We start from the raw sequence: 23,846 nt of genomic DNA on the forward strand, positions 1-23,846 counted from the left end.
CCATCATTCAGGTTTTTTTTTTTTTTTTTAAAGATTTATTTATTTGAGGGAGTAAACAGGAGTGGGAGGGGCAGAGGGAGAGGAAGAATCTCAAGCAGACTCTGAGCTGAGTGCGGAGCCTGATGTGAGGCTCAATCCCACGACCCTGAGATCGTGACCTGAGCCAAAACCAAGAGTCAGACACTTAACCGACTGTGCCACCCAGGAGCCCCCAATACTCAGATTTTATATACATCAGCTTTCTCGTGCATTTATACAAAGCGAGCTTTCCCTGTCACCCTGTCTAAACTTGCAACCCTCCCACTGTGCATCATTCCAGACTGGAGCTAGTGATGAAATCTGACAAAGATGCCATTTCCTTCTTGACACTGATAACAATGACGATAGAGGTGCAGGTGTGTTTTGGGAATTTCTCTGTCTGTAGCCCAGGCACTTTTCAGGCACCGGATAGAGCAGAGAACAAGGTGCAGCCCTGTCCTCATGGCGTTCACCTTTACAGTGGGGGAGACAAACGCTAACACTGGGGAGAAATAGGTGCCCAGAAGGGAAGCAGAACCAAGGCACAGAGCAGGACAGTTTGATACGTAGTTAGAAAACCAATGTCACAGATTATAGTTTGTACATTTCCTGTGTATTTTGATGTTTTGATATCCTAAAAAAAAACTTTCGGGACACCTGGGTGGCTCAGTGAGTTAAGCGGCTGCCTTCGGCTCAGGTCATGATCCCGGGATCCTGGGATGGAGCCCCGCGTCGGGCTCCTTGCTCACTGGTGAGCCTGCTTCTCCCTCAGCCTGCAGCTCCCCCTGCTCGTGCTCTCTCTCTTTTTCTAATAAATAAATAAAATCTTTTAAAAAACACACAGCTTTCTGGCTGGGGAGAGACTGCCCTTCCCAGGGCCCAGGATCATGTCTTTGATACGCAAACTAATCAAGCCAGTTCAAGACCTCCTACAGCGTAGGAGGCAATATTCCTCTGCCTTAATCATCCCAGAGTTAGGTGTCAGGCAACTAGAGACACCCCATAGCCTAAAGCCCACTAAGATTATTTAAACTAGTCAACCCTAAACTGATCCCCCTGTCCTGCCTTACCTTTCTCATGGAAACTGCAGTAAAGTTTCTGGCCTAAACCTTCCCCTCACTCCTGTTATCTGCCTCCTGACCACCCTGGGGTGTCCCCATGTGGCCCCACATGGCATGTGTCCTGTCTCTAAGACCTATGAGTGTAGTAAACTCTGTTTTTCTTCGCCTCTCTTCCGTCTTCTCTTGTGGTTGCACCTGACTGATCATCCCATTAAAAAATACAAAACACCAACTTGTGTCGTTCTCTTTGTTTTCCCCAAGAATAAGACTGTTATATTTCTGCCCATTTCATCACGTATTTCCAGCAAATTGTGCTTCCTCTGCCCGAATGAAATACTGCTCTGTTCGGGAAGATTCATTACAGTGACTTCTTTATTGCAAAGTGCTCTCCCTATTGACATGAACAGATACTTCTTGGGTGCCATTTAATATTCTTTGAATTCTCCTTTGTCACACACCAAGATTACTTTTTCCGTTGGTATAGAAAGGAGGCAGCTGAAAGCAGACATGTCTGTGAAGAGTTCAGCCAGTGCACAGGCTGTTCAAATTAACTGGCACATCTAAGGGATAAACCAATGAGCCGTGGCTTCGAGTGGCAGGCCCGTGGGGTATAGGTAGGCCAAGGGGTATAGTCAGTAACGGGTTCAGGTGGAATCATCCCATTTTGTAAATGAGTGATCACCTGAAACCCATGCCAAAATGCTTGCTGCCAAACGCTAGCCAACCCAGACACTTGGAGTGGCAGCACTCTGAAGACTAACAGTGAACATGAAATCCACAAAGACCAGGAACTGTGAGAAACAGAGCCACGAGGATACAGAAATAAAACTCAGAGAATGAAACCAAGGATGGAGAGAGAGAAGAGGTGGGAGAAAGTTCAAGTGGGCTGATTTCTTTATCTCTCAACAAAAATTGCTCTTATCAGTAGATATTGTTCAGTGGGTTTCCTAAGGCTGGAGAGGCACAGGGAGAAGACCTGGAATCAAGGAGGGCCTCTCAGTGGGAGCTCCAGTCTTAGGGGTGGCAGCGACTTCCTACCTGGATGGGTCTCCGAGCTGTCTCCACAGCAACCTCCCAGTAGTCCTAGGTGCCCCTTTCCTGGCATTCAATGCCCTTGGTTGATGTAGTTCCTGTTTTCCTGGGAGGACCTTAATGAATAAAATAGCAAGTTTGAGACCACAACAAGGAACAGCCCACGGTGGCATCATGGCAGAGGAAAGTGAGAGAGGCACCACTGACCAAATTTTAAGCCAGAAAGAGTCCTGAAGAAATTTCAAAAAATAGAAAAGAATACAGAACACATTCTTGGAATAGAATGTTGACGACTAAAATGGAAAACAAAACAAAAACCTACCTTTAGAATTTAATCTCCCTTTAAAAAAACCTTTGGTTTAAAAAGTCTGAGAAAAGAACTGCAGAATATCTAGAAAATAAGAATAATGAGAACAGAAAGTACTGAGTTGGAACACAGAGAAACCAGAGAACTAATAAATCAATCTCAAAACTGGTTCTTTGAGAACCCGAAAACAAGACCAAAAGATAAAACAGTAGCCAACCTAAGCAAGCGGAAAAAAGAACCAAAAGAAAACAAAATGAAAAGCCCAAACTGGGAAATAACAGAAGTGGCCATAAGTCTCCCACGGTCACAAACAACTTGTGATATAGGCAACAGAAAAAGTAATTATGGTGGGGGAACCCTTAACCACAGAGAAAGTTCTCATGAAGAGATCCCTGATGCCTGATTGAGCTACTGCCACTGTTTCAGATGTCACCTCCAGACACAATCCAGTCCAGGAGAAGCAGAAGGCCTGTGGCTTAACAGAAGCCCCTGGAGGACATCCCTGAACTTAACACTCGCTAGAACTAGGTCACTGGCCACCACTGTTTCCCACAGCAGGATTTCTTCCTGAATCACGCAAGAAGAGGGGGAGCCGTGGGGCATCTGGGTGGCTCAGTAGGTTAAGCATCCCACTCTTGATTTCAGCTCAGGTCATGATCTCAGGATCCTGAGATCAAGTCCTACGTCGGTCTCTACGTTGGGCGTGGAGCCTACTTGAGATTTTCTGTCTCTCCCTCTCCCTCTGCCCTTCCCACTCCCTTTCTAAAAAAAAAAAAAAAAAGAGGGGGAGCCAAAATCCGAAAAGGGCTATACAAACAGGGTGAAAGTGGGATCTGTCCTGACTGTGTCTGGGTCTCTTCAGGGCTATACTCAGTTCCATTGATCATTTGCCTCTTTCAGCACCAAAGTTGTGTTATGTTCATTTCAGAATGTGTTTGGATATCTGGTAAGGCCGTCTTCTCTTGAGTCAACAGTTTCTTGGCCCATCTTGTGTATTTACTCTGATGAACCCTAGAATCATATCTTAAGTTCCATGACATTCAGGTAGGGAAAAAATGGATATCGCCTATTGGGACCCTTCAATCTCCAATGTTTCTGTTCCCCTTTCCTCCACTCTCTCACTTCTTAGAGATTATCTTTTCCCCTTTATCAGGATGAGATGTAAATGTTGACTCCCCCAGTTCAGAAGTCAAGTGAAGCTGCTATCAAGTGGTCCAAGATACATTACTATTGAAAGTTAGGGCGCCTGCGTGGCTCAGTCGGTGAAACGTCAGCCTTCAGCTCAGGTCATGATCTCGGGGTCCTGGGATCGAGCCCCGCATCGGACTCCTTGCTCGGGGGTAGGGGTGGGGGTGGGGTCTGCTTCTCCCTCTCCCTCGGCCTCTCCCCCTGCTTGTGCTTTCTCTCTCTCCCTCTCAAATAAATAAATGAAATTAAAAAAAATAAAGTTAATAGAAGAAGTTCGAGTGTAATATTTATACTCACAAACAACTAAAGATAACAGTATGAATATCAAATATGGCGTGGCAGGGGTCCCTCAGACCACCCTCAGGAACACCCAGGCCTGCTGAGTTAACACTTCACTATATATAAGGAGAAGAGGGCTGTCCCATCCTGCAACAAAAACCTATCCCTCCATGTTCTGTGTATATAAACAAATTTTCTACAAGTTGAAAACCAAAGACACAGATGTGGGTTATATTTATATAAATATTTTTTGATGCCAGATCAAGAAGATACATGCTAGGATTACATTTCCTTCATATAATTTGAATTTGATGAACCCTAGGCCATTGGGAAAGAGAGTTGTTTCGGCATCAAGGTCCGGTGGATTCTCTCTTCTTGTGCACAATCAGTTGGTAAAATTATAATATATTTTACTTTCTTTCTTATTTTGATCATAAATTCCTCATCAGTTCTTTTTTTCCTGTTTCTAGTTGCTTTTCCTTATTTTCTTGTACTAATTAACCATCATCGCATTCAATTTTCTTCAAACTCCCAATCGCACCATCTCATATGTTGAGTTCACAAACACATGCCCTTTCTTTTTTGAATTCTTGGAGTCCTCTCTCCCAGAGCCTGCCATTCTCCTACTTCAATCTACACTGATTGCCAATCAGGCCTTCTGCCCAGTTGGCATCCCTGGTATTTCCTATCACTGCGCTCCTGGATTAGATCCACTGTTTTGTGGATCCCACGTTTTCCTTTTTCTTGGCGTTCACCCTTGATTTGCTGGAGAACATCCTCAAGTAATTTCCTAAGAAAGTATATTTGAGAGGTAAATTTTCTTAGCTCTTGCATATCTAAAAATATTTTAATTCCATTGTCATACTTGATGGATATTTTGGCTGGTGTAGAATCTGAATTGAAAATCATTTTCTCTTAGAATTCTGAAAGCATTGCCCTATTATCTTTTTTTTTAAAGATTTTATTTATTTATTTGAGAGAAAGAGAGACCACAAGCAGGGAGGAGAGGCAGAGGGACAGGGAGAAGCAGAGCCCCTGCTGAGCAGGGAGCAGGTCACAGGGCTAGATCACAGCACTCTGGGATCATGACCCAAGAAGAAGCCAGACGCTTAACCGACTGAGCTACCAATGTGCCCCACCCTATTATCTTTTTTAAATTGTTGCCCTATTATCTTTTATCATCCAGTGTTGTTATGAAGTCTGATGCTACTTATTCTGATTCCTGTTCTTTTTTCTCACTTTTATTTTTCAAGAACTCTTGTTAATTGCTTGCTGGACTTCCTAGATTGTTTTTCCCAGTCCTTATATTTCTGCTTATTTTTTGTCCGTATCGTTTTGTTCTATTTCCTAGCAGACTTCTTCAGTTTTGCCTTTCAATATTTCTATTGGAATTTGAACTTCAATAATCACATTTAATTTCCAATAATTCTTTTTTTTTTAAAGATTTTATTTTATTTGAGAGAGAGAATGAGAGAGAGCAAGCACATGAGAGGGGGGAGGGTCAGAGGGAGAAGCAGACTCCCTGCCGAGCAGGGAGCCCGATGCGGGACTCGATCCAGGGACTCCAGGATCATGACCTGAGCCGAAGGCAGTCGCTTAACCAACTGAGCCACCCAGGCGCCCAATTTCCAATAATTCTTTCTTCTTCTCCACTCCTTTTACATAATATTCTGTTCTTGTTTTGTGGATACAGTATTTTCTTTTAGTTCTCTGAATATGCTAATTAAATTAAAATTTTCTTTCCATATGTTCCCTACATTTTCTGGAATTCCTCCAAGTTCATTTTTTCCTATAGGTTATACTTGATTATTTTTAATGTCGAAGACCTTCTTCAAATTTCTGATAATCCTTAGTGGTTTTTTATATTTAATAAAGAAAGGCTGGATAGCTATTGTGGATTTAATCTGCTTTAGGGCAAATAGGTCTGTTTTCCTGCTATGACTCTTCTGTGTAGGGCAGGGAACTAAAGAACAGAGTTCACATTCTGCAAATGCTAGATCGAGGAGAAAATTGTTCAGGAACTGCCAACATCCATGCTGGAAACTAGCTCTCTATAGACATTTCATTCCATTTCTTTAGGGAACTGTCAGGTATTTTTCTTGCAGGCCTGCCCCAGCTGCCAGCTCAGCTATCTGGTAGAGGAGAGGAGCTCCAACTGTTGCAGTCATTCTGTATTGGGGTCTTCAGTTAATTCCCATGTGTTTGGTCCCATGCAGTTCTATTGCCTTCCATCACATGCCTGCTGATTCTGAGCCTACTCTCTGGTCTTATATCTGGCAAACTGACTCCCACCTCCTCAGTAGTTCCCTTATCAAATGTTCCAGGCTAGATTTTTCCCACCTATTTTATTCAACTAATTCCTGCCTGCTTTCCAAAAAATTGTTGAAATCTGTCCTTTGAGGATAACCTCCCATTTTCACCACATTTTCTTTACTTTGATGGGTTTATTTCTTTCTGTTTGTTATCATCTGAGATGCTAGTTCTACAACTCTGGACCGTCCATTTTGCCCTTCTCATTTTCCATTGTCATTTTGGATGTGCTTTTCTAAAAATATATATATATATATTCCTATCAATCCAAGGGATTTTTATTTTTTTATTTTTATTTTTTAAAAAATATTTATTTTTTGACAGAGAGAGACAGCAAGAGAGGGAACACAAGCAAGGGGAGTGGGAGAGAGAGAAGCAGGCTTCCCACAGAGCAGGGAGCCCGATGCGGGGCTCGATCCCAGGACCCTGGGGTCATGACCTGAGCCGAAGGCAGACGCTTAACGACTGAGCCACCCAGGCACCCCTATCCAAGGGATTTTTAGACAGATGGATTAGGAGTTGGTGTTCTGTCATATTGATAAAATCCTTCCGGTTGTTGGTTTTCTGTCAATTGCTATTCATACTATATTTTCCTGTGTGTCTTTTTTAAAAGATTTTATTTATCTATTAGAGAGAGAGCGAGAGAGCACAAGAGGGGGAGAGGCAGAGGGAGAGGGAGAAGCAGACTGCCCCCTGAGCAGAGAGCTTGATGCAGGGCTGGATCCCAGGACCCCAAGATCATGAACTAAGCCAAAGGCAGACACTTAACAGACTGAGCCACCCAGGTGCCCCTATTTTCCTGGTTTTTATCTTTTACAGTCCACATTTTATTTTATTTTATTTTTATTTTTTTAAAGATTTTATTTATTTATCAGAGAGAAAGACAGACAGAGGCAGGCAGAGGGAGAAGCAGGCTCCTTGCTGAGCAAGGAGCCTGATGTGGGACTCGATCCCAGGACCCTGGAATCATGACCTGAGCCGAAGGCAGAGGCTTAACCGACTGAGCCACCCAGGCGTCCCTACAGTCCACATTTTAAGGGGACTCATTTAAAAAATATTATAGCCCGGGGCGCTGTGTTCTCTCTCTGGCTGTCTCTCTCTGTCAAATAAATAAATAAAATCTTAAAAAAAAATTATAGCCCATTTTTTAAAATGACATATTTTTAAAAAAAGATTTCATTTATTTATTTGACAGAGAGAGACAAAGCAAGAGAAGGAACACAAGCAGGGGGAGGGAGAGGGAGAGGGAGAGGGAGAAGCAGGCTTCCCGCTGAGCAGGGAGCCCGATGTGGGGCTCGATCCCAGGACCCTGGGAGCATGACCTGAGCCGAAGGCAGACATTTAACCGACTGAGCCACCCAGGCGCCCCTAAATGACACATTTTTAATTCTACTAGTGAATACTTTAAACTCTAGTATATTTTTCTACTTTTCAATGGCAAAAGTGAAATTGTATTATTTAAGTCCTGCGTAGTCAAACTAAGGAATTTAGCAAGATCCTCCTCATTGGTTTTCTCTTTAAAAAATGTCTCGACTTCTAGGGGCGCCTGGGTGGCTCAGTCATTAAGCGTCTGCCTTCGGCTCAGGTCATGATCCTAGGGTCCTGGCATCGAGCCCCGCATCGGGCTCCCTGCTGAGAGGAAAGCCTGCTTCCCCCTCTCCCACTCCCTCTGCTTGCGTTCCCTCTCTCGCTGTGTCTCTCTCTGTCAAATAAATAAAATCTTAAAAAAAATGTCTTGACTTCTAGTCTTGTACACTTACTCTTCCCAATCTAGAATTAACTTGTTACAATCCACAAAAACTCCTTGATGTTGACTTGGGGAAAAAAATTTCCAGATTAATTTACGAAGAATTGACATTTTTATTATGTAACTCTTTGCTTCCAGGACTGTGGTAATTTCTTTTCTTTCTTTCTTTCTTTCTTTCTTTCTTTCTTTCTTTCTTTCTTTCTTTCTTTCTTTCTTTCTTTCTTTTTAGGTCTTCTTTTATGTTTTTCAGTCAAGTTTTATAGTTTTTAAATATAGGTTTTTGGCATTTCTTAAGTTTATTCCCAGCCATTTTATATTTTTTGTAGCCAGAGTGAGTTGAATCTTTTTTTCTTTTCATTACATTTTCCAGCTTTTTATTACTGGCTGTATCTATATGTCTGCATCCTAAAAACCAGGGAATTGGTCTTTCTCTACTGGGTCTAATGGGTTCTTCTCATGATGAAACTCCAAGGATGAGGTTTCAAAGAGAATCAGAGGAGGATACATGTGTTTTATTTTACATGAATGATGTTGCACCATAGATCTTGTTCTGTTTCTTACTTTTTTCCCACTTAACACCATTAAATATGATGTTTGCTCTAAGTTTTGTAATAGATACCTTTGATCAGATTAAGGAGGCTCCCTTCTATTCATAGCTCTCTAAGTTGTTTTTCTCATAAGTAGGTGTTGTATTTTATTAAACACTTTTCCTGCATCTATTGTAATAATCATATAATTTGTTCCCCTTAAATCTGTTAAGGTTGATTTTTGAATTTTATTTATTTATTTTTAAAGATTTTATTTATTTGACAGAGAGAGAGAGAACACAAGTAGGCAGAGCAGCAGAAGAGGGAGAGGGAGAAGCAGGCTCTCCACTGAGCAGGGAGCCCGACGTAAGGCTCGATCCCAGGACCCTGGGATCATGACCTGAGCCGAAGGCAGATGCTTAACCGACTGAGCCACGCAGGCACCCCTGATTTTCTAATTTTAAACCATCCTTGCATTCTTAGTAAAAATTTCAACTTGGTTATGATATATAATTATAATCTGCTGGATTCAGTTTATTTGTCTAGAATTTTTACATCTATTTACTTATCCTATGGCATGCTTTCATTGGCTCATTATAGTAGTTCTATTATGCTCATAAAATAAGTTTAGAGAGGTTTTTTTTCTGTGCATGGTTGGAATTACCCATTCATTAATAATTTGGTAGAATTCATCTGTAAAGCTCTCTGAGCCTTTTTTTTTTTTTTTGCAGGGGGTAGATTTTTAAAATACATAGTCATTTGGGAGCCCTGGGTGGCTCAGTCGTTAAGTGTCTGCCTTCAGCTCAGGTCATGATCCCAGGGTCCTGGGATCAAGTCCCTCATTGGGCTCCTTGCTCAGCGGGGAGCCTGCTTCTCCCTCTGCCTGGGGCTCCCCCTGCTCATGCGCCCGCGCTCTCTCTCTCTGACAAATAAATAAATAAAATATTTTTAAAAATACATAGTCAATTTCTTTGCGGTCATAGAGGGTCTATCCAGGTTTTATGTTTCTAGGATCAGTTTTGGTAAGCTGTGCTTTTCTAGGAATTTGTTCATTTTGTTTATGTTTTCCAATTTTCTGACATACAGTTGTTTATAATATCCTTTTTAAAAATTTATGTTTTATCTACTATCTATTGTATCTGTGGTTGCATCTCTTTTTCATTTCTAATATAATTTGTCTTTCCTCTCTTTATATTTAGGTTGTTAAAGGGCTGGCTTTTGTTTTTCAGCTTTTCAAAAAATCAGCTTTTGATGTTCCAATCCTATCATTTGTTTCTGTTTCATCATTTTCTACTCATCCTTATTTTTCTTCTATTTTCTCCAGGTTTACTCTGCTGTTTCTTTTATAGCTTTTTTTTTTTAGATTTTATTTATTTATTTGAGGGAAAGAGAGCAAGAGAGTGCGTGCAAGCAAGCACGAGCAGGGGGAGGAGCAGAGGGACAAGCAGACTCCCTGCTGAACAGGGAGCCCAACGTGGGGCTCTATCCCAGGGCCCTGAAATCATGACCTGAGCTGAGGTCAGACGCTTAACTGACTGAGCCACCCAGGCGCCCCTCTTTTACAGCTTCTTGAGTTGGATGCTCAACTTGTTGACTTGTTAACCCAAACGCCTACTCAACACCTCCACTTGCACATCTAATAGGCACCCCAAGCTTAACATGGTCAAAATGGAACTCTTGATATGTACCTCTAAAAATGTGCTTTTCCTTCAGTTTTTCCCATTATACTGAAAGACACCGATTCATTCGGTTGCTCAGTGAAAAACTCAGGAATCATCCTTGTTTCTTCTCTTTCTCTATACATCCAATCTTTTCTGCTCGATTTTGAAAATACAGATTGAGTGTCACAACATCTCAGAACCTCCACTGCTACCACCCTAGTTAATGCCACTATCACCTTTCTTAGACTGTTGTCAGGGTCTCCTGATTGGGCTTTTGTTCCTAGTTTTGTTTCTCCACGGGCAGTTCGCCACACTGCACCTACAACATGGATCTGATGATGTTAACTCTCAGTTCAAAATCCTCCGAGGGCTTCTCAACCCAGAAGAAGCTCCCAGTTCCCATGGTGGCTCTAGCTGCCTCTCCAACCGCACACCCTACTTTTCTCTAGCCACGTAAGCTTTCTTCCCAACATGCCAGGCATAGTATAACCTCAGGGCCTTTGAACTTGCCTGGAATGTTCTCTCCCCAGATGTCCATATGGGGGAATAAAATGAGGGCAAAAGCCTATAGATATCTAAATAGCACCCCCTTCACCCTTGCTTTATCTGTATCAAAGCCCTTATCACTATGTGACATTATATACTTATCTGTATGCTTAGTATGAATCTTTGCCACAAGGATGTTAGTTTACTGTCTTGTTTGGTACTGTGAATCCAGAAACTGGAACAGTGCCTGACATAACAGGTATTTAATAAATGAAGGGGGGAGGTGGCAAATCAGAATTAGAAGGTTCCTTGTTAAGCATAGAACCAGTACAAGGAGCATTGGATGAATTGGATGATAGGTGGAATCAGATTAAGGTTGCCTTGAGAAATAGTCCTGTCCTGCACACCCCATTGGATAAAACTTTTCCCACACTCTTATTTTTCTGACACAGAATTGCTGGATCTTAGCTCCCAAATCACCTTTTCTAGCAGGTGTTAGAGCTGGCAGAGCTAAGTGCTGCTTCCTTTGTGCTCTCATTGCCCCTTCTCCACACCTCCACCAAACCATCTGATACAACAATGACAGATCTCGTTGCAGCCTTGGGCATGCACCGTCTTCTCCCGCCAGAGTTTCAGGAAGGCCAGGGCTGTGATTTGTTAATTATTCCCTGACCCCATGAGAGTGTAGCACACGGCACACAGCAGGCTCAGATGAAAGAATGCAATGGGTAGGCCCCTGAAACGAAGGTCCGTTGTCTGGAACGTCAGGCTCCAGGGTAGGCAACTTTGCTGCTTCTAGTGAAGGTGGTGATACCGAGAAAATACAGGTGCGGTGAAACTCTTACAGCAGCGTAGTTTGTGCGTTTGTGTACAGCGGGTCAATGGCCCAGGAGGGCCACGCAAAGCAGGCGTGCGGAGTCGAGGCCTTCACTTGCCCCAGCATCCGCAAGGGCCCATTAATCCTTAATATTCAAATTCCTCCCACTAAACCAGCCCCTCCGCGCCCTAGCCGCCTCTTTTCCCCAAATGACGGTCGATGGCAACCAATCGGGAGCTGGACAGGGTTTCCACCCCCTTTTCCCTAGCCGGAATGGACACAAACTCCAGCCAATTGGTAGCATCATCACCGAGACCCCGCCCCACCCTGGTCGTCGCACCCAATGGCACGAGGGCTCGCGGCGGTGCCGGGGGCGGGGCGCGGGCGCGCAGGTGCAGCAGCGCGCAAGCCGGCCGGGAGGGCGGGGCGCGACGTCGGCCGTGCGGGGTCCCGGCGTCGGCGGCGCGCGCGCTCCCTCCTCTCAGAGAGAGGGCTGTGGTAAAAGCCGTCCGGAAAATGGCCGCCGCCGCCGCTGCCGCGCCGAGCGGAGGAGGAGGAGGAGGCGAGGAGGAGAGACTGTGAGTGGGACCGCCGCGGCCGCGGGCGGGGACCCTTGCCGGGGGGCGGAGGGTAGGGGCGGGACGTGGCGCGGGAGGGGCCCGCGGGGTCGGGCGACACGGCTGGCGGATGGCGTCCCTCCTCTCTACCCTCCCCCTCCCGCCGCCGCCGCCGGTGACGGCTCCCCCCTCGGCCCGTCACCCGCGCTCGCGGTGACCGTCCTCGGCGCGGTCTCCCAGGGCCGACTTCGCCTGACGCCCCCCTCCCTCCCGCCTCCGGCGCGCATCCCGGCCCCCGGCCCCGCGGGCGCCCCTGTCGCCGGGGTTTTGCCTGTCGGGGCTGCGCGCGCGTCGTGCCCTTCTCGGGGCTTCGGGCCCGCGGCGTCGTCGCGCGCCCGCCGCCCCGGCCTCTCCCTGGATCGCGCTCTCCCCTCTCCCTCCCTCGCGCGCCCCCTCTGCCGTTACTCGGCCCCCCCCCACTGGCGCGCGTGCGCAGTCCGCCTCCCGTCGGGAGAGTGCGCCACAAGGGCTCCTGTGCTCTCACCCCCATCTCCAGGCTTTGCCTCCCCCTCCTTCTCGCCCATTCCATGACTTTCTGCCCCCACTGCGAGCGAGTCGGTCCACCATCTCCTTTCCCCTCTAGCAGGAACAAGTAGGTGGGAATTATTGTCCACCCACAAAAGGGACTAGACATTGTGTTCCTGGTCCCACAACTCATCATAAAGAGGCGGTTATAGTTCCCATCATGAACCTTAGGTAGGGGACTGTGTGTCCGGGAGCACTAGAGGCTCTTCGGTGGGAGTGCGCCCCCAGGGTCTTTGGGGGGTTCCGTGGCCTCAGAATGTGAGCGCCCTCCCATCCTCCCCGCCCCCCTTCGCCGGAGATCTTCTAGTTACATAAGTGGAGTGGGACATAGTATGTAACCGGCTCCTATAGTTCTGGAGCGCGCCCTGCTCAAGATGATCATCACCAGATGGGCCAAGTTCATCGCATCGCTGTGGTTCCTGTCAATTGCCCCTGAAAGTTTATTTTCTTTTAGTTTGGTTATAACTGAATTACCCAAACTGAAACTCAGGTGACTTTTACGTGGTGTGGCAATGTTTCTGTGGTTTTGCCCTGAAGACTTAATGTCATCGTAAAGAGTCTAAAAAAATTGCTTTCACAGAGGAGACCGTTAATGACCTTGCTTAAGTGGACCCGAGGTTGGGAAAGCTTGCTCTGGAATACCTACCTCTGTGGTGGTCGCCTGAGTCGTGTGTTCGTTGTGGATTGGTCACAGCAGAGATGGGCTCCACCACAAAAGTGATATTCCTGACTCATGGTCAGGCAAATGTGTGCTTCTGGTTCTTTTTCCAGGAACAGGAATGGACTCTGCAGAGCCATTCACACGTTGTGTCTCTGTTGTGTGGGATCAGTACCCCAAATTGTGAGAGGGTAGGATCGAATTCAGGGGGGTGGTTGGTGATGGTGGAAGCAAATCTAGCAGCGCGTGATGCCAGGTGGCTTAGACTTTGCAAGACTCTGACAAGTTTTAGGTGTTTTGTTATACCAGAAAAATGAAGGTTATTTGTGCCGTGGTAGTAAAATTCAGTGTTGTTAATAGGCAATTATTACTTGAAAAGAAATTCGTGTTTCATGGCCAGAATTTTCATCTGGATCTCAGCGATTTCAGTTAACAACAAGATTAAGCTGACCTCCTGGGTCTTTTGAAATATGCTGGATCCTTATTTAAAAAGAAAAATAAAACGGTGTCTAGGTTTCTTCGGTCTTTTAGGAATTTCCACCAGGGACTTAGGGAATAGGCTTATTTATGGGCTTTTTATGACTTCTATTTCAAATCCCAGTCAGGAAGCCCGGGAAACACTTGCTTTTATTTTCTTACCTGGACACAGGAGAACCTTAAGGGACATAGTCAATCTAGTAGAGTACAGTTGGTTAAATAAGTTGCCACAGATACCCATTTGTGGCATGTCAGCTTGGTGGCAGATCACTGAGGTACATTCCTATCCACACACACAGATGCACAAGCCTCACTTCACAAAGATTCCAAGGTTTGTGCATCTCAGCCTATGACATGACAGGATGAGGACTCTGTTTTGCATCATTGGCAATGCATTTGCCTCCTCGGGTGCCCCTCCAGTTAGCTGTTCATCATATCTCTAGCCTTTTATTTTATATATTTTTAAAGATTTTATTATTTATTTGACAGAGAGAGAGACACAGCGAGAGAGGGAACACAAGCAGGGGCAGTGGGAGAGGGAGAAGCAGGCTTCCCGCCAAGCAGGGAGCCCAATGTGGGGCTCGATCCCAGGACCCTGGGATCATGACCCTGAGCTGAAGGCAGATGCTTAATGACTGAGCCACCCAGGCGCCCCACCTCTAGCCTTTTAAACAGCACAGGCAGCTTCCAGAATAGTTTCTCTGAAAAGTGCCTGGTGGCATCTGAAGTCAGTATGTTCTAACAGCTTGAAGAAACCTATGGCTTTCTTGCTATTACAGGCTATCACACCGTCCTGTTTCTTGTTACAAATGTGCCTGGAATGCTTTAAACCTACAGTACCAGGTCTTTATTTTACCTGACAGAGCATGATGCAGTGAAACTCTCCTCGACTTTTGTGCTGTTTATGTATTGGGAGGGTTAGAATACAATTTTGCATTCTATTTGCAATTTCTAACCAGAGTCATTGTTGCCCGTTTACCCTGCCTCTGTGTGGCCAAAGCTAGAGTGGGTGGAGAGGCAAACTGGAGTTTGACAAAAAGAAACTGTGGAGTTTGGCTAGATAAGTCCAATATGATGTTGCCCCCACCCGAATACTCCGTCCCCTATGTGGGCATTGAATGAGAAGCTTGCTTCTTTAACCTGAAATAGAGAAGAGCAGAAGCAAAATTGTTAGTTCCTTACTCCAGTCCAGTTTCCACCACTAATGTACCTGCCTGGGACTGTTTGCATGATAAATGATGTGTCCTGATCGTTTATAAAGGTGAATATCAGTGGAAATCTTTTAATTGGCTAAGGGCAGTTTGTCACCAGGCTGCCTGAGTTATCTATGAGGAGGAGAGAATCCCAGAAAATGTTTGACATTTGTAGTAACTATAGTTGACCTTTGAATGATGCAGGGATTGGGGGCCGCGACCTCTCACCCCCGTGCAGTTGAAAATCCACGTATAACTTTTGACTCACCCCCCCCCCCCAGAATTTAGCTACCAATAGCCTAGTGTTGACCAGAAGCCTTATTATTAACTTAAACAGTCGATTAATGTATATTTTGTATGTTATGTGTAGTATATACTGTATTCTTAAACACAATAAAGGTGTTATTAAGAAAATCATAAGGAAGAGAAAATACATTTACAGTACTATACTGAAAAAAACCAGCATATAAGTGGACCCGAACAGTTCAAACCTGTGTTGTTCAAGGATCAACTGTAGTTTTTTAAGGGCATGGGGATGGAGGGGTGGGGGAAACACAGTCCTAGACTGGTGCTGAGTTCCAGGGAGTGCAGCAGGACACCTGCATGTTTTCACCACCCTCTGCTGTGGTGACATGCATGCAGACCAGCCTCATGTGGCTGGCAGACACAATCTTTTTTCTTGGGTAGAGCATTATTTCTGCTTCAACGGAAGGACCTTGTCCTCAATTCTTCTGTACCAGGCTTTTCCAGTCAGATTGCTGTTGTCACCACTGTGACTACTATGCCTGTATCTCGTTTCCAGTAGGACAGATGTGAATGGGTTCTTCTTCCTTCCTTGGGCTCAGTTACACAAAGTTATGCTCTTCTGCCTTTATCTGTTCTCTTCTGCCTTTCTCTTGCGAGGAACCTTTTCTTATTGAAATCTTGATTTGCATGCTATTACTTAAATACTTGGTTCTGCCATTTTTGATGGTAGGTATGGTGTTGGGGAAACTGAGTGGGAGTGGGAATTTGGTGGCAGGCAGGGCATCCCCATTCCCAAATCAGAGGGGGTGTGTGTGGCCATTCTACTCAAGAATAAAGCCTTGACCTTTATAACTTCTTCAGGGCATACTTACGTTGGGTCTGCTGGCATATGAAGGTGTCCTCACCATGGCTGTTTAGCAGTTCCTGCAGATGTCTGAACTCTCCGGAGCAAGCCTTAGGAAGGGTTTACTTGTCTTCCTTGCCTAGGAGCTGGGGGCATCATATATATGGAGCTGCACATTACTGTTTTATTGGGTTTTCACTTAACTGCTTTCATTTGCTTGCTCTTTTTTCTGTAAATCTTGAGTTAATCAAAGATCTTAAAATTTCAGAGCTGGAAGGAACCCTTAGTCCAGCTCCCTCAGTTTACAAGTAAAAAAACAAACCGTGGCTGTGAGAAGTTGTAGCTTTGCCAGGGCCTCCCAGCCAGGATACTGGGTATGATTTTTATTATATAGCTAACAGTAGTACTGTTACCTTGACTTCTGGATTTCAAAGCATTCTATGACTTGACTGTTTCAGGGAATTGTAAGGCCTCACTGCACCTCAATAGATAACTCTAGGTACCATCCTGGTAGTTACAGACCAGCTGTAAAAGACTTGGTTGGTGTTGCCCTTCCTCTGGGTTTAATTACATGAGTAATTGTGTGAATAGTCTCTAAGTTGTATATTCTAGGTTTTTTTAGTCTAAAGGTGAAAGTGCTGCTCTTGGGCCAGCAAGCTAACCAGAGATTAGCTAATATGGGGCAGTTTAGGTTTTAACAAGGAAATGATGTTATCTTGATGAAAAATGTAATGACAAAAGTCTTCTTTTGAATGTATTCAAAAGCAGAAGAGAAACTATCAAACTAATAACTTAGTTTGTTGAACATTGTGATTTAACTGATCTGAGAGGCTTAAAAGTGATTGCTCTGAAACAGATTTGCATATATTGGAGGAGGGCTTTGGATCTCCCAGGGCTTTTGGTTTCTGTTGGTGCTGCTTTTTTTTCCCCCTCTCTCTCAGGGTTAAAGCTCCTTTAAGTGATGTTACAACAGCTCATTTCAAATTCAGCTGCTTGAAAAAGAAGGCCAACTTTGCCTCTGGATTTCACGTGTTCTTTTGGGGATGACATTTTGATGTTGCATGTTCTCTTGAACATGTTTTCTCTCCCTGAGTACTTCTGTATGACATAGTGCAAGGAATACTTACCAGGGATCACCACTAACAGTATGCTTTATAGTGCCAAAGTGTCCCTCAGAGGTGACAAGACTTGTGATAGTGTCGATTCTAACACACATGAATCTTTATTTTAGTACTGTGTGTTATGTGCTAGTAATTTGCGGTTTATCCTTGTTTCTAGTAGGTAAGCTGGGAAATAGCATAGTACTTTGTCTATATGTTTATCTTCAAAATGTCCCAAATAGCCCTGGGAAAAAGGTCGTGCAGCACAATGGGGGCTTTCAACTTACGATTTTCTTTGTTTTAGGCTCCATAAAAATACAGACTCACCAGTTCCTGCTTTGATGTGACATGTGACTCCCCAGAATACATCTTGCTTCTGTAGACCAGCTCCAACAGGATTCCATGGTAGCTGGAATGTTAGGGCTCAGGTAAGTAACCTTCCTTTTTTTTTTTTTAGTATATGTCCTGGTTTGGCCATCTGTTTTTAAAAAAAAAAAAAAAGGAAAAAAAAACAAGATGTACTACTCTTGGACAGTATAAAAGTACCCCAAGGACTAAAGATATAACTGTGCCAAACTGTGCCATATAATAAAAAAAAGTCACTTCCCTGAGCCCTGAAAGGTCAGTTTGGGTAGGGTTACTTGGTAGCCACAGCGTGATCTGGGGGCGGGAGTCAGATTAGAGCCGGAACTGGTGATCTGCAACTTCAGTTCACCTTGAAGCAGGTCAGCTGAGTTGAGAGCGCTTTGACTGAGCTCTTCACCTGCCACTGCTGCTGTTGCCTAGCGGTCTTCAGCATGGTGCTTTGTTTGCTTTGGTTTTGGGTAAATGACTTCCTGGTCAATGTTAGTGAGCAGTGGTAAAACATTTTCAGATATGGGAACTGGTGTGTGGTCCCCTAGAAGGATGGCTTCCTGAAAGCTGTCACAGAACAGCAGAGCCCGTGGCTAATGGCTGTGCTTGCTACTCTCCTTCCCCGGAACTAAAGAGCACCCAGACACAGGTCTGGCTCTTGAGACTCTAGAGCAGAATGAATGCCTTTTGAAAAGCTGAGGATCCAAGCCATATGAGGTCTGACACTCAGGTGCTCTATAAGCCACACTTTTGGCTACTTTGGTGCCATTGTGTGGACTTTAATTTTGTAAAAATGAGTGGTTCCTTAATTTCTCAACTGTCAGGCTCAATATCTCAAGCTTTTTTAAAATCAGTGGTCACTCCACATTTGATGTTTTGACACCTGGATTTCAAACATTCCATGTGGTAAGGCAGAACGTACTAATTGAATTTTTCCATTCCTTTTCCTAAGAAAAAATGTGAGTTTATACATATGCTGCCATTGTGATTGCAGCTGAGACCCCCAGGTAGCACTTTGTTGTGTCTCTCTGCTGGTTTCTGATACCTCAGTCTGAAGCTTTGTGGATATCCATAACATAGCCTAATAGGGGACTGTGGAAGGGGCAGGGTTTGGGTAAAGGAGAATAGAAGGTGTGGAAGGAAGTGAAGAGCATTGCACTGCCTCCAAGTCCCAAATTTGGTTCCAGTCCTGATCCTGTGACTCAAATTGTCATTTCTCCTTTATTGCTGTGGGGTGTACTCTGGGCCCTGCTGACAGGACGTTCTTTGTACACCACGTATTTATGCTGGTGGGAGTTGTGTGGCTGATGCTTTGTGCATTGTCTCAGAAACTGTGTGGACTAAATGTAATATGGGCAGTGAATGGGTTTCTTCTGGTAGATGTTAGGCCTGGGGGTGGTTTATGTTTTTAATAGTCTTTTTCTCAGATTATGAATGGATTTTATAAAACAGGTAGTGGTCACTCTATATAGTTTCTTCTAAGAAATGTAGAAAGGAAGAGAGATTTAAAAAAAAGTCTATTATGAGTGGAAAAGACAGCCATTTGAGCTTCAAGAAACTTTGCAGGGAATTCTCCCAAGGACAGAACCTGTCTTTACTAGATAAGTGTTTGATATCTTATTATTTTTCTTCTTTTCCTTTTTTTTTTAATTTTACTTTTTTTTTTTTTAAGATTTTTTATTTATTTATCTGAGAGAGAGAATGGGAGACAGAGAGCATGAGGGGGGAGGATCAGAGGGAGAAGCAGACTCCCCGCTGAGCAGGGAGTCCGATGTGGGACTCGATCCCGGGACTCCAGGATCATGACCTGAGCCAAAGGCAGTTGCTTAACCAACTGAGCCACCCAGGCGCCCCCTTCTTTTCCTTTTTTAAGAAATTATAAAAATAATGCATGCTTTTATAGAAAACAAACCATTTTAAAGTATACCACGTAAAAAGATGAAAACTTCCCGTTACTCTCCATGCTCACTACCCAGAGTAACCACTATTAATGTAGATCCTTCTGAATCTTCTTAGGCTATACAAATATGCACATTTTGTTTTAACAAAATGAGGATGATATTATACATATTCTGCATCTGTCCTTGTGATATGTTTCTCTCTGCCTCATTTCTGTTAAATGGCAGTGTGATCTGGTGCTGACTTAAACTGTCATGCATTGTCCCCCTATTGGCTTTCCCAGTTGTTCGCTATTAAAGATGGTACTGGATTGAACTTCCTCATGTGCCAGTCTTTTTGAAGAACAGCTGCCTAGACTTGGAATTGCTGATGGGTACCACCACGTCGCCTTCCAAGATGGCTGTCTCAGTTCCCATGACAGTCTGAGAAAGTGCCACTTCCCAGACCCTCCCAGAATTGGATGCCCATCTTTTAAATTTGTGCTCCTTGGGTTATTACTGAGGCTGAACCTCAGTAATCATCAGCCAGTTGCATTTGGTCTTTGTGAATTGCTTGCCTGTTGGTGTTCTGCATTTGTTCTTCCATCAGGATATTTGTTTTTAAGTTGATTTGTAAGAACTTGTATTAAGGATACTCTTTGTCATCATGCAAATATTTTTCCTACCTTGTCGTATATCTTTTGATTCTGCTTGTCTTTTTTGATGTATAAAAATTTTTTTTTTGAAGATTTTATTTATTTATTTTTGCGAGAGAGAGAGAAACAGAGAGTACAAGCAGGGGGAGGGGCAGAGGGAGAAGCAGACTCCCCACTTAGCAGGGAGCCTGATGCGGGACTCGATCCCAGGACCCTGGGATCATGACCTGAGCCGAAGGCAGATGCTTAACCGGCTGAGCCACCCAGGCGCCCCTGATGTATCAAATTTCTGTTAGGATTTTTTTCTTTTGCTTTTATACTTAGAAAGTCCTTTCCTACCTTAAGGACATGTCAGTATTCATCTATATATTTTTCTTCTTAAAAAAACTTGATGTACTATATTGATCTATACAAAAGAATCTTATAGGTAAGTTGTCCTGTGTTTTTCCTATGGTTATAAAAATGCTTGTTTTTGTATTGAAATTTGGGTAGGGATGCGTTCCCCACTTACCCAGTCGTGTCATAGCCATTTGGTGATTCAGTCATCTGGTCTTCACCTTTACCATATGTTGACTTCAAGTAAGCAAAGCATCTCCTACTTTTTTCTTTCTGAAGTCTTTCTTTGTGAGACTTGATGGCAAGCTGGTCAGCATATAATCATTTATTCATTCACCCAACAAGTACTTGAGCCCTGATTCGAGGCAGGGGCAGTGTGGGGCCCTGCAAGGGCTGCTTCCTCCTTGACTCGGGGCAGGGCCACAGAGGTTGCAGTAACAGTGGCAACGGCTACGGTGCTCATTCCAGAAGACTCAAGAAAATAGTGGATCTTCACAAAGTAGGTTTTGGATAAACTAGGAGGAATCGGAGGGTGTGCGTGAGTGCGTGTGTGTGTGTGTGTGTGTGTTTTAGATTCTGACACAGAAGTGAGAGCTTAGAGTAGACTGCAACATAAGCATCATTTGTTTCCTAACTCATGTAATTGCAGGCTGATTTTTGTCTTGAATTATGATGAGGGCTTTTTGCTGTTGAAACAGTTCTATATTCAGCTAGCTCGGTTGTGATGGAATAAAAGTTGTGTACTGATAAAAATGGTAATTTTCTTCTGTGATGATTTTGAAGCATTTCTATAATAGTTCATAAAAATAAAGGCAGGCTTTTGGTGAATATATTCTTAGGTAAGAAGTAATTTTTTGCAACTTGCATCATTTAAATCTAATAAATAACCTTAAAACTGAAGTGGAATCCTGATTTGGATTGAAAAAATATTTTTTATTTAGAGAAAGGGTATAAATGACTTATGATTAAGGAAAAAGCTTCTTGTATAAGGCTGGGGTTTTTTAATGGATTTTTAAAAATGGGTATATAGTACAGAATGAAAAAGGTTGTATAGGAGGTTATATGGTTAAAGAGCTCCTTGCCACCCTGTCCCCAAATACCCATTTTTCTCCCTGGAGGCAGCCATCATTATCAGTTTCTTATTAACTGTGTGTGTGTGTGTGTGTGTGTGCAACCGTCCCCATTATATGTCTCCAGAATCCTTTTCATCTTGCAGAACTGAAACCATCTCCCATTAAACCCTAACTCCCTATTCCCCCTCCCCCACCTGGTAACTACCCTCTCTTTCTGTTTCTATGAAATTGACTATTCTAGATACCTCATGTTATTATCTATTTCATAATTGTGTTTATATATTTTGTGGGCATGTACACACAAACAAGGGTGAGTGTGTGTTTTTAGTTAATGTATCTTGGAGATTGATATCAGTTTCTATAGAGCCATATCATTCTTTTTAAGGGTTGTAGAAGAAATTCCTAGATGTGGGACTTGCTGGGTCAAAGAGTATATGCATTTTACTTTATTTATTTATTTTTAAAGATTTTATTTATTTGACAGAGAGAGAGCACAAGTAGGCAGAGAGGCACGCAGAGGGAGAGGGAGAAGCAGGCTTCCCGCTGAGCAGGGAGCCTGATGCGGGGCTCAGTCCCAGGACCCTGGGATCATGACCTGAGCTGAAGGCAGCCGCTCAACCAACTGAGCCACCCAGGCGCCCCGGGTATATGCATTTTAAACTTGAAGAGATAGTGCTAAATCAGGGTGTCCTGTTAATTGCATAGTTTTAAAGAAAAGACTACATTTGAGTAGATGAGCACACAAATTTATGGCTGCGGTGCTATTTGTAGAGACTAGAGAGCTGTTAGTTAGGCTAGGAAGAAATAATTTTTAGCAGTTAGCGCTAGAAAGCAAAACTTCACAAGCTTCCCTTTCATCAGATGTGACCTCATGTGAGCAGAGCCTATGAGGCACGATGCTTTATTTGACAAGGGGAATTTCAGCCAATTCTCATTTGTGAATTTTTAAGAAAATGGAGCATTTTTATTTTGGTACTAAGTTGCAGTGGCTCCTTAGGACTCAGAGTTGAAGTATCCTGAAGCTGCTGGACCTTCTGTCTTACTTGTATTGTAATATGCGTAAGTTATGTCCTGGAAGTATTCAGGACCAGATTGCTCTTGCTTCATTTCTCTTTGATTCTTGTACTCTTTATAGAGCAATACTTGATTACTTTACCCTATACCAATTTAGCATATATTATGTCATTCACTGTACTAGATGCTATGGATTACCCTCAGCTATCTTCTGATCTAAAGGAAGATACAGATAGGCAAACAGACTGTTTCTTTACAGGGGGCTGAAGGCTATGATGGAAGAATACTGACCACTAAGGGAGCACATAAATGTTAGAGGGGTCCCACCTAGACTTGGGAGTGAGGTCAGGGAAGAGACTTCTTTGAAAAGTGACCTCCAAAACCTGAACGGTAAGGCAACATTAGCTAGTCCAGGAGAAGGTATGAGTTGGGGAGAGACCAGCATGTTCAGAGGCTCAGACAAGAGAGAACTGGTGGGCTGGGTCTCAGAGATGAGACAGGTGCAGCAAGCCAGGCCTGAGGGCAAGGAGCATTTTTGTTTGCAGAGTGTGCTGGAAGGAAATCAGACACACCACACCAGCTGTGCCACATAGGCTCCGCTTTCCTTCTAAGTTGCATCACATTCTGAGATGTTCCTGAGCCCCAGAAGGCAATGTGAGGAGCTCTGGCCGTTCATCTTGTCCCTTTTCCATCCCACACTGCTCTGAAGGCCATCTGCCCTGAGCTGACTTCCCACCTACCCATCAGGTCCCCAGGGCTCCCACTTCAGGTCTCTTTATGGAACCTTCCTTCCCTCCACTTCTGCCCCAGGAGACCATAAGGAGAGGGCTTCCCCTTCTCCAACACACTTCATTCTCTGATACTCAATACTGAGAGGAAGGCAGGAGCTTGGGTGGTGTGAGAGTCAACTCTGGTGCCAAACTCACTGCTTAGTTCTTCTGATTTTTATTTATTTATTTATTTTTACCAAGATTTTCATGGTGAAGGAAGCAGTGCATAAGCAAGCTCACTCTCTTTTGTCAAGGACCAGGTCCACCCTGATGAGCCACCATGGATGGCACCACTGTAATCCCCACAAGCCTGGGCCCAGGAGGTTGGATCAGAGCCCTCTTTGCCTCATCTCTGCATGCCTACTTCTCTGCCCTCCCTTAGGCCATTCTGACCCTTCTGCCTTTGAGGTCTTGCCTTCCCGCAGTCCTCCTGGCCCTCTTCCTCCCTACCCTCTCCACTCTGCTCACGTGTTAGCTACTCAGGTGCTTTCTACTCAGACTTCAGAAATGTTAGCATTTTGGGCGCCTGGGTGGCTCAGTTGGTTAAGCGACTGCCTTCGGCTCAGGTCATGATCCTGGAGTCCCGGGATCGAGTCCCGCATCGGGCTCCCTGCTCAGCAGGGGGTCTGCTTCGCCCTCTGCCCTCTTCCCTCTCGTGCTGTCTCTCATTCTC

The 23,846-nt window shown here is 44.2% G+C and overlaps 1 protein-coding gene across 2 annotated transcripts in view; it reads left to right on the top strand.

Annotated features, from left to right (window-relative positions):
• Positions 1–11,874: 11,874 nt before the first annotated feature.
• MECP2 (methyl-CpG binding protein 2) overlaps positions 11,875–23,846 on the top strand; it is a 61,051-nt gene continuing 49,079 nt past the window's right edge. For both annotated transcript variants that reach the window (XM_035011059.1, XM_035011051.1), the window contains exons 1-2: positions 11,875–12,011; positions 17,398–17,521. Coding sequence is in view for 1 of the 2 variants with exons in the window: in XM_035011051.1 (XP_034866942.1) it covers positions 17,496–17,521 (26 nt within the window). In the remaining variant the exon portion in view is untranslated. The remainder of the gene's footprint in view (positions 12,012–17,397; positions 17,522–23,846) is intronic.

This window comes from Mirounga leonina, unplaced genomic scaffold (assembly GCF_011800145.1).
Source record: "Mirounga leonina isolate KUSES-001 unplaced genomic scaffold, KU_Mleo_1.0 Mir_101799, whole genome shotgun sequence".
Lineage (NCBI taxonomy): Eukaryota > Metazoa > Chordata > Mammalia > Carnivora > Phocidae > Mirounga > Mirounga leonina.